Source organism: Diplotaxodon limnothrissa, linkage group LG15, assembly GCF_057381915.1.
Source record: "Diplotaxodon limnothrissa isolate DT_005_m linkage group LG15, D_limnothrissa_male_GT1.1, whole genome shotgun sequence".
Taxonomy (NCBI): domain Eukaryota; kingdom Metazoa; phylum Chordata; class Actinopteri; order Cichliformes; family Cichlidae; genus Diplotaxodon; species Diplotaxodon limnothrissa.
Genome location: NC_140610.1, coordinates 39,228,333 through 39,238,969, shown reverse-complemented (window position 1 = coordinate 39,238,969; position 10,637 = coordinate 39,228,333). Strand labels below are relative to the sequence as shown.

The window sequence follows — 10,637 nt, the reverse complement described above, 5'->3', positions numbered from 1 at the left end:
ATGTGTCCCTCTTTCATTATTTTTCTCTGGCTACTGATATGTTTGGGGGGGGGGAAGCTCCAGTAAATAGTGTCAGGATACAGTAAACCACAGTTTGTGACTGTAAAATGCAGAGTTTGCCAAGGCCAGCTACCTTACAGCTCATTAACTGATGCTATTTTGATTACAGGAATGAAATGCAGATAACAGAAGCAGGGCTATTTTCATTATACTAAATAATGCTGCAATTCCTGATCTCAGCAAATCTAACTCATGCCCTCTTTGCTCTTGGTTTGTGTATTTGTCACACTAAAATGTTTCAGGTCATCAATTCCTTTGATCTGAAACATGTATGTGTGACAAATATGCAAACAAATAAGGAATCAGCACGGGGTCAAGTGCATGCGTGAAGTGAAGATTGCCATGGCACTAATCCATGTGATGCAGTTTTTGATCTAATCATGTAGCAAATGAATTATTCCATATCCAGATGCTTATTATTGTGATAAAGCTCACAAAAATGAAGATGATGTACAAGCCAAACAGCAGACGATCGATCACTGTCCCGATCATTTCCCACTCCTGCGTGGCTTTGGTCTCTTGACAGTATTTGTCCATCTGAACTCGGATGGCTGTGAGCTCTCTGCCTAACATCCTCAGTTGTTCCAGAACTGGGTCCGGAGAGTCCAGAGAAGCTGAAAGTGTAACATCTGAGATGCTCTGATGGTCGGAGAGGTTTGTGGCGCTGGTGTTCGCTGATGGTGCTGTGAAACACAAACAAAACACCCTGAGACCACAAAAAGTGGTTACTTTTTCTTAAGTCGTAGATGGTGATTAAAATCGACTTGACTATATTACTACCGGCTTAAATAAGGATAAGCATAACGTACTTTTCAGCTGAGAGATACGTGGCATGACTGTGGAGAGTTGTGACCTAAAGTTTACGTGTCCAGATTCATCAGGATCAAATTGTTTACAAGTTTTAAAAAAAATTGGTACCTCGAACTGACTGCGAGAAAATGATTCATGCGTTCATATCGAACGGGTCAGACTGTTGTAACGCTCTGTTTGTAGGACTACACCATCATCAGAGTTCTTGCATATAGGCAAATATAACCATTACCCAAGCGTTTATGTCACTTCACTGGCTCCCAGGACACACACACAGATTTGCCTTAAAAATCCTTCTATTAGTTCTTGAAGCTCTCAGTGGTTTGGCTCTCTGGTACAAGTTAATATAATTCAGTGAAGGAGAAACTTTCAACTCGTTTATTCTTCTTGCATCCCTCCATCCATGGTTTTCAACTTATCCAGGGCCGGGTCACGGTGGCAGCAGCCTAAGCGGAGAAGCCCAGACCTCCTTCTGCCCGGCCCCCTCCTCCAGGTTGTCCAGAGAAACAGCAAAGCGTTCCCAGGCCAGCTGACAGATATAATCTCTCCAGCGTGTCCTGGATCTGCCCCAGGGCCTCCTCCCAGTCGGACATGCCCGGAACACCTCACCCAGGAGGCATCCTTGTCAGATGCCCAAACCACCTCAACTGGCTCCTTTCAAAGAGGAAGAGAAGTGTTTCTACACTGAGCCCCTCCCGGATGGCCGAACTCCTCACCCTATCCCTAAGGGAGACGCCAGCCACCCTTTGGAGAAAGCTCATTTCTGCCACTTGTATCTTGCTCTTTCGGTGGGAACGTACACCGATGGATAAACTGAAAGCTTCGCTTTTACGCTCAGCTCTTTCTTCAACATGATGTACAGCCTCCGCATCACTACAGTCGCAGCACCAATCTGTCTGTAGATCTCCAGCTTCCCTCTCCTCTCACTCGTGAACAAGACCACGAGATACAGTCGTGGCCAAAAGTTTTGAAAATGACACAAATAATATTTTTTTACAAAGTTTGCTTCTTCAGTTTTTATCATAGCAATTTGCGAATACTTCAGAAGGTTATGAAGAGTGATCAGATGAATTGCAAAGTCCTTTTTGACATGAAAATAAACGTCATTCCAAAAACCTGCATTTCCACTGCATTTCATCGCTGCCATAAAAGGATCTGCTGACATCATTTCCACAATCTTCTTGTTAACTCAGATGAGAATGTTGATGAGCACAAGGCTGGAGATCATTATTATTACTCATTTATTGAGTTAAAATAGCGGACTGGATTTGTTAAAAGGAGGGTCATTTTTGAAATCATTGGTTACCTGCAAAGAAACACATGCAGCCATCATCGCGTTGCATAAAAGAAATTGATTCCATCCTGTTTTTTAAAACTCCAATTGCTTATTTGTACTATGCTTTCATTTTAGAGTGTACTTAAACTCCTTTATTTGGTGCAGGAACTCGTCCCTGACCCTCAGTGGGCACTCCTTTTTCTGGCTGAGGACCATGGCCTCAGATTTGGAAGTGCTGATTCTGAATCCTGCCTCTTCACACTCAGCTGCAAACCACTCCAGTGCCAGCTGGAGGCCGTCACTTTATGAAGCCAACAGAACCACATCATCTGCAAAAGGCAGAGATGAAATTCTGAGGCCACCCAAGTGGAAGCCTTCTGCCACTTGGCTATGCCTAAATATTATGTCCATAAAGATTATGAACAGATTCAGTGACAAAGGGCAGCACTGTTGGCGTCCAACGCACCAGAAACATGTTTGACTTATTGCTGGCTATGCGGACCAAGCTCCTGCAACATTTTTATAAGGATTGAATGGCCTGTATCAACGGGGCTAGACACCCCATACTTCTGCGGAACATCTCACCAGGGACATGGGTGAATGCCTTCTCCAAGTCCACAAAACACATGTAGACTGGTTGTGCAAACTCCCATACACCTCGAGTATCCTCGAGAGGGTAAACAGCTGGTCCAACCAAAACATAAACCAAATTGTTCCTCCTGCATCCGAGGTTCGACTAACGAACGGACTCTCTTTTCCGGCACCCTGGCATAGACTTTCCCAGGGGGGCTCAGGAATGTGATCTCCCTATAGCTGGAACACACAATCCTCAGCCATAATGCCAGCATTATGTTGTTTAACCTAACACATAGTCCACTACAGTCAATACAGGCCACAGCTGTTTCTTCAGCTTGGGCTCTTAACAAAATCTTCTAGTAATAACGGGACTATAAAAATAATAACGTACCTTTGTGAGATGGATTGAGGGAGACTGTGACTCGGTTGCTCTTTTGCTTTGGAGGGATACAAACAAGAACAGCTAGATAACGTAACACGAGGACACTGAGCCAGTGAGGCACTGCGCTGTACTCTCTGGGCTTGTACTGAATGTTTGTGATGAACAGCGTCTCCAACAGGCTGGCAACCATCAGCGCCAGACTGATGGAGAAGAAAACATCTGCAGGAAACAGCACCAAAGACAGGAAGAACTCAGAACAGTTTTCATTAAATCATTTTCACATGTGAGCTCATATTCTCTTTCTCAGTCTTAGTTACCATCGTGTTTAAGAAATGTCTGGATTACAGCCATAGATGCCTTATCTTGCTGTGTGTCATTGACATGACAACTAGAGCTAAAAAAAAAACCCCACACCCCAAGAATAAATGTGTCTTTAGTAGGTGGAGCCTTTTGGCAAGTTGACACTGATCGGGATCATCCAGTTTTGCAAAATGTACTTCGGTGAAGAGTTTCACAGTTTAGAAAACTTGTTTTTTTAGGAACTGACAGTTTTGGTGAAAATTTGATTTCGAGACGTCTGTTCCACAGATGTTTGAATTCAACCCTTCATAATCCAAAGGACACTGTATTGTCTTTCAGAAACACTGTCTCTAACCTCCTTAAGTGTATAAATACAGCACAGTGTATTTCTTCAAAAGAAGAACTATGCAGCCGATACTACATTTATGTACACTCACTGATGAGCGGTGTTTTCTCCCCGGTAACAGGCAGCAGGTCATTCATTATGAGCAGGAAGACGGTGTAGCCCAGGATGAGTGTCATCTTGAAGGAGGATCTGTCCACGCTCTGTGGGGGCAGCACAAAACTGAAGAGGTCCACTGTGATTAGGAAACAGCTGGGGACCAGGAGGTTGACCACATAGGCGATTGGTCTCCGTCTTAGCACGATCTTGGGAAGAGACAAAAGTATTAAACCTGTAAGAATTTTGTTAGATTGTATGCATCAATCAATCTTTTTCCTTTACAGCGATGTGACTGACAGAAAATGATTACATCAAGTTGTTGCTGCTAAAGTCACTGAATCATAGGATGTACTTAGTTTTTACCAACTGCTTCAGAATTTTGGTCAATAAATGAGATGTCTCATTACATCAAATATTAGAAATGAAGCTTTTAAAACGGAAACTACTTCCAAAATGCTGGACGTAATCCCTGCTGTCCTGTGCCACCACAGCACAGTTCAGTTTCTTTATGTTTCACTCATGCATCATCTGCACCTGATTTTACTTTACTTTCATTCTCACGACAAACATGTTCAATATGATAGCGACTGGTTTATAAAGGCTTCCCATAATTAGGAACTATTAAACAATAAAGTGTGATCAGCTATAACAGTACAAAATAAATTATCAGAAGGATGAAAAAGTCAGTAAAAACACGCTTACATAGTATGTGATCTCAGAGTAGCTTCCACTGTCTAAATGCAGGCTGGAATCGGCAATATTTATATCTGTCAGCTCCCACTCCCCACTGGTTACTATCACATCTTGGGACTCTTTCAGGACCTTTTCAGCTGTGGCGCCTTGAATCATCTGAATATCCGTAGCTAGAGTGACATTCAAGACTTTTGCTTATTTGCATATTAGCACATAGTTTTGTGTTAAAATCAGAATATGGATGCTCTATAGGGATGTTTTAGAGTTTAAAAAAATAATTTTTAAGACTCTTTGAGATTATTATTTTTTTAAATTTTCAGGCAGCCTTACCAAAGTGTATATATGATCCGAAGGTCAACGAGCAGTTTTGGATATCAAAGGGAAAGGTGTAGATTCCCAATTGGCAAGAAGTGACCACTGTGATGGGCTTATCATCATATACATGACCTGTATTATATAAGTAGACATAGGGAGTTTTGGTAGAGCTGGCTTCGTCCAGGCTGGAATAGAACAGAATACAATAATAAAACACTGAAAAAATATATATGAAAAACAATATATTCAAATCAGGTGATGAGTGTAAGAGAACAATAATTCATTATTATCAGGATGTCCTAAAAACTAAATGAAAAGTCTTCAGCTAATCCAAAATGCTGCAGCAAGAGTCCTGACAGGGACTAGAAAGAGAGAGCAGATTTCTCCTGTTTTGACTTCCCTTCATTGGCCATCCATCCATCCATCCATTTGCTTCCGCTTATCCTTTTCAGGGTCGCGGGGGGCGCTGGAGCCTATCCCAGCTGTCATAGGGCGAAAGGCGGGGTACACCCTGGACAGGTCGCCAGTCTGTCGCAGGGCTAACACATAGGGACAGACAACCATTCACACTCACATTCACACCTAGTGGCAATTTGGATTATCCAATTAACCTATCCCCACAAGCTGCATGTCTTTGGACGGTGGGAGGAAGCCGGAGTACCCGGAGGGAACCCACGCAAACACGGGGAGAACATGCAAACTCCACACAGAAAGACCTGATGGTGGAATTGAACTCAGGACCTTCTTGCTGTGCGGCAACAGTGCTAACCACCGTGCCACCGTGCTGCCCCCCTCCCCCCCTTCATTGGCTTCCTGTTAAATCCAGAATTGAATTCAAAATCCTGCTCCTCACATACAAGGTCTTAAATAATCGGGCCCCATCTTATCTTAATGACCTTGTAGTACCATATCACCCTATTAGAGCACTTTGCTCTCGCTCTGCAGGCCTACTTGTTGTTCCTAGAGTATTTAAAAGTAGAATGGGAGGCAGAGCCTTCAGTTTTCAGGCCCCTCTTCTGTGGAACCAGCTTCCAGTTTGGATTCAGGAGACAGACACTATCTCTACTTTTAAGATTAGGCTTAAAACTTTCCTTTTTGCTAAAGCATATAGTTAGGGCTGGATCAGGTGACCCTGAATCCTCCCTTAGTTATGCTGCAATAGACATAGGCTGCAGGTGGATTCCCATGATGCATTGAGTTTTTCCTTTTCAGTCACCTTTCTCACTCACTATGTATTAACAGACCTCTCTGCATTGAATCATATCTGTTATTAACCTCTGTCTCTCTTCCACAGCATGTCTTTATCCTGTCTTCCTTCTCTCACCCCAACAGGTCACAGCAGATGGCCCCGCCCCTCCCTGAGCCTGGTTCTGCTGGAGGTTTCTTCCTGTTAACTCATTCACTGCCATTGACGTCTATAGACGTCAATTACGTTTTTCAATGGGAGGGGCCAGAATACAACCTCGGGCAGCTTGTCAGTGAATTTTATTTTTTCATATATTTGTAAATAAATTGTTTTGATAAAACATAACCTTTCTCAGTGTTATTTCTGTTTTATAGAAGTGAAAAACTATTTTATATGTTAGAGGTGTCACAAAGCAAGAAATATTAGTGTCAAAGGCACTTTTCTGCTTGAAATGTATTTTTCACAAAAAGCTCATTTTCTCCCTTTTTTTGGTCAAAACAGGCATTTTTGGTGGAACCCACCTCTCTTCTACAGCTGATTACTAAAGAATGGAAAATGGTAGAAACAAGCTTTTTTTTTGGATGAAAGAAGAGAGTCTGTTCTTCATTTTGGTAGGTTCAGCGTTTATATGATCATAACACACAGTTTTCTGTGGCTCTTCAAAAATGAGTAAAAATGCTCAAAAACCCTGGCAGTGGGGAGTTACCTGATTTGAAAATGGCTGGCAGTGAATGAGTTAAAAGGGAGTTTTTCCTTCCCACTGTCGCCAAAGTGCTTGCTCATAGGGGGTCATATGATTGTTGGGTTTTTCTCTGTATGTATTATTGTAGGGTCTACCTTACAATATAAAGTGTGATTTGGCGCTGTATAAATAAAATTTGAATTGAACAACACTGAAAATAAATGTCGCAGCCTGTCCAGTAGGTGGTGCAGAGGGTGGTCGGGGTTCCTGATTAGTTTATTTATCTCCTGCTCCCCCAGCAGACCACAGCAAAGTACACTGCACTCATCAGGACGTAAGCTTCCTTAGCAAAGAAAACCTGCTCTTCCACTTTCTGTTTACAGAGCAAGTGTTGGTCTCCCAGCTCAGTTGTGGACGGCGATGTCTCTCATGACTGCTTTGTCATTTCTGACATTTTTAGTGTTTTAATTAAAAGTTAGTTTCTTCGACTTGATTTAGAAAATTCATTAAACTTACAGCTGTTTTAAGTGAATGTCTGGGACCCAAAGGTTGTCCCGAGGAACCGAAACTCTTTTAGCTGCACATTCCTTCTCATCCCAGTTCAGTCCTTCGATATCCCACTCCTACATTAAACAGAACAACAGCAAAACTGTTCCACAGCACTACAGCTATCATGCTAACTGCTGAAACAGGGAAACACAACATCTGGCATTAAGTCATGTTAGACTGTAAGAAAAAGTTCCCAAGTGATAATAAATATTTGAAATTACTGTTACAGACTTAAGGAAATCTAAAATAACAAGTAATGTATTCTTTATGTATTAATTCAGTGGCCAAACATTTTGATTCATTCTTATGATCGCTCTGGATTGGTTCATTGTGCTGAAAATACAAATAGCTGCAACAGAAATAATTTACAAAATGTCAGTATAATCATATAAGAAATGTGACATTATTGTATTAGTTCTGAGAGCTGTTCAAAACATACCAGGACCTGCCATATGACTGAAGACAGTGTTTGGGATTTTTCATTCTAAAGATGAGTAACATTAGAAAGTATATTAGAGTCATAAGGATTATTAGTTCCACATAGATGACATGATGTTAATATTTTGTGTATAAGCTGTGTAGACTCACCACTCCTAAAATTCCTGCCACTGTTATGCTGATGGATATGTTTATTGGCTTTGCAAAGGTTTCGACAGGACGCAGCAGTTTGTTAGGGAACAAATGATTTGTGAGTTCATCAAACAGGGCAGCAGGAGTTGGGCTGGTGCAGTTCAAAGCCGCCACAAAGCCTGAGATCAAGAAGAGAACAAGCAAATTAAACGTACCATTATGTTAAATGCTTGAACATGAAAACACGCAGGCTCAGTTCTTCCATTTGTATTTTTTTTTTTAGTGCAGCAGATGCTTATTTTATTACAGCGGGTAAACACGTGAGAGCCGAGTGTGTTTACTCGTTTCTTTTGTTTGTAATGAAAATGTAATTGTACTGAAAACACTGAAAAATAAAAGCAGATCCAGTGCTGCCCTTTATTGAGATAGATGTAACTGAATGACCTCCTTTGTTTGAAAATTAATGACAAAAATAATAGTGATGGGAAAGTTTTTAAACATTTAACCATTTAGCTTCTCTGTTATGTATTAATCTGCATGTATATCACGTATAAAGAAATGAAGGCAATACTTTAACTTTAGTCTCAAAGTTAGGTTTGTTTTTCTTACAGGAAGTTTTAATGCTAAATTTTAATAAATCCTTCATACATTAGTAAATATGTGTAAGGTGTTACGACTGTGCAGGAAGTAAATCAACACATTGCTGTCGCTTTCTTTGTTGTGAAATGTGTTGATAAAATGTTTTCTTGCCTTACCTTGTAGCAACATGAAACAGATGACGATCAGCTCAGCAGCTTTCACACCGGCCATTTTCTGTCTCAGCTTTATTTAGCCCTTATTAACATGACAAGTGGCTGATACTCTAAATTACAACAGCTTGGGTGCCGTCACATACAGATAAAGCTGTGAGGATGCGCAGGTGAAACCAGTAACCACCTTCAGAAACTAATATTGACTTTGCAGTGTGACACACGTACCTGATGCACGCGTCCATCCACACATTGTTGCAAGTGTTTGGATTCAAAGCAGGTTTTTATCACTTATCATCTTCACTTGGATTTGTTCCGTATGAGTCAATCACATGATGACTGTTGTGACAGCTTTTTTTTTGGCAACAGGCTCTGCTGCTTTCAATTTCCAATAATGTGACATAGTTACGCAATTATAATTTGTGGTGTGATATTAGGAGATCAGTGAAGATTTTAACTGGCAAATAGTTTTTACAGACCAATTTGAGCTGGTTTGATGGAGATAAATGGGCAGCAAGCAGCCTCTCCATTGCCAGAGAGCTCTAGTTTTGTCTCGTCTGACTAAAGGACGCACTTCTAGTGTGCATAATCTTTCTTCAGGTTGTCCTTAGTATACTTCAGTCTGCTGTGAAGGTGTCTCTTTTGCAGAAGTTGAGTTTTTCTTGGTTTGCAATCTTGCAGTCCATTCCTGTGCAGGGTTCTAGTGATTGTCTTCTTTGAGACCACAGTTCCTGACTTGACTAAATCATTCACTCATCTCTTAGCATTTGTTATGGAGTCTTTAAACACACATTCTCTCTCTCACTAGTTTTCTTTCCAGAGTCTTTGAACTCTCTTGATTCCTGCCTCTATGTTGGAAATCCTGTTAAAAAGTGCTTAGGACAATTGTGTTGGTGACAGCTTTTGTTATAGTATCAATAATATATATAAATATGGAATACTGATACATGTTTGCATAGACTTCTGTGGAATATGGAGACACTCCTGGCATTATATGAGCAAAGTGAGACTCATTTTGTCAGGTTTCGTGGAGATGAGTGTAAAGACCCAAACAATCCCTGTTATGATCTCAGTGATGGAGAAGCTTTGATGAAATAATTTGGTAAAAAGTTCAAACTTACTTAGGAGGACCCCACCACGCCTGCTTAAAGAAAAGTAAATGTGCTGATGTGATGGCTGCCCTTACAGCCACACAGTGGTAATATCACCATATTAGTGTAGAGGCTTTTACATAACATTGCATTCACACTTGTCTTTAAGTATAAGAATTAATTTACAGGACAAATAACTGATTTGGTTCAGAATTAATTCACATTTCCACATAACACTGCATTCTAAAATAAGTGCGCACATTTTAGTTTACACTGTTATGTATGACTAATCTTTTGTTTTCTGAGTTACCTTAGTTGCAGCTGCTCCAGTCTCTTGTTTGAGGAGCCAAGAGGTGGAAAAGGGGCGGAGCGAGCTTTAAAGGAAGACTGCAAATTGGTTCATTCCATAACTCGGGACCATGGGGGGAAATTGGAGTTTATTATGTTGGTTTCAGTTAGGCTTTGTGTTAGGAGAGTTAGGAGTTAGGAGAGGTGGAGGAAGATCTCAGCCTGGGCGTCTATTGTCTTGTGTAGTCTGGAAGATGAGTGGATGACGGGGTGGGTGCAGTTTTCTCTGTGGTGGGGTCGGGTAGGCTGTCCCGGGCTCTGTAGGGCCAGGCGGCGCTGCTGAACTGGGCCCCGGTCCGGATGGGCCTGGGCCCCCTTTTGCTGGTGGGTTGCAGAGTATGCGGGTGCCTACTGGGGTCAGCGGCTGGCCCCAGGGAGGGGTCACTTGCCCCGCCCTTCCTTCCCTCCCCATTTCCAGCTGCCTCCCTCTTCCCACTCCACCACAATCACCCACACATGCAGGGCCTTGGGGTAAAGGTATGTCACCAGGGTGCGGGGGAGGCATCTCCCCCTCTGTCCCCTTCTGGCTGCCTGTACTTCAATTTTATCCCACAACTTAGACATTCACATTACTCACACTCTCATTACACATACATATAGGATCTTGG

General features: G+C 41.8%; 1 protein-coding gene across 1 annotated transcript; it reads right to left on the bottom strand.

The window, feature by feature from the left end:
• Positions 1 to 438: 438 nt before the first annotated feature.
• Positions 439 to 8,651, bottom strand: LOC146617972 (5-hydroxytryptamine receptor 3A-like). The gene is made up of 9 exons (XM_085373549.1): positions 8,597 to 8,651; positions 7,860 to 8,020; positions 7,711 to 7,755; positions 7,239 to 7,345; positions 4,870 to 5,039; positions 4,549 to 4,709; positions 3,842 to 4,052; positions 3,114 to 3,323; positions 439 to 743 (listed from the first exon to the last, which is right to left on the bottom strand). The coding sequence occupies exons 1-9, from the start codon at positions 8,649 to 8,651 to the stop codon at positions 439 to 441; spliced, it is 1,425 nt and encodes a 474-aa protein (XP_085229675.1).
• Positions 8,652 to 10,637: the final 1,986 nt, after the last annotated feature.

Bases quoted from the DNA above. Each gene is read 5' to 3' on its own strand.
- LOC146617972 (XM_085373549.1), bottom strand. From the start codon at position 8,651: ATGGCCGGTGTGAAAGCTGCTGAGCTGATCGTCATCTGTTTCATGTTG. The intron at 8,021-8,596 runs GTAAGGCAAGAA...TCTTGATCTCAG, and splicing joins CTGTTTCATGTTGCTACAAG to GCTTTGTGGCGGCTTTGAAC. The intron at 3,324-3,841 runs GTGAGTGTACAT...TGTTTCCTGCAG, and splicing joins GGAGAAAACACCGCTCATCA to ATGTTTTCTTCTCCATCAGT.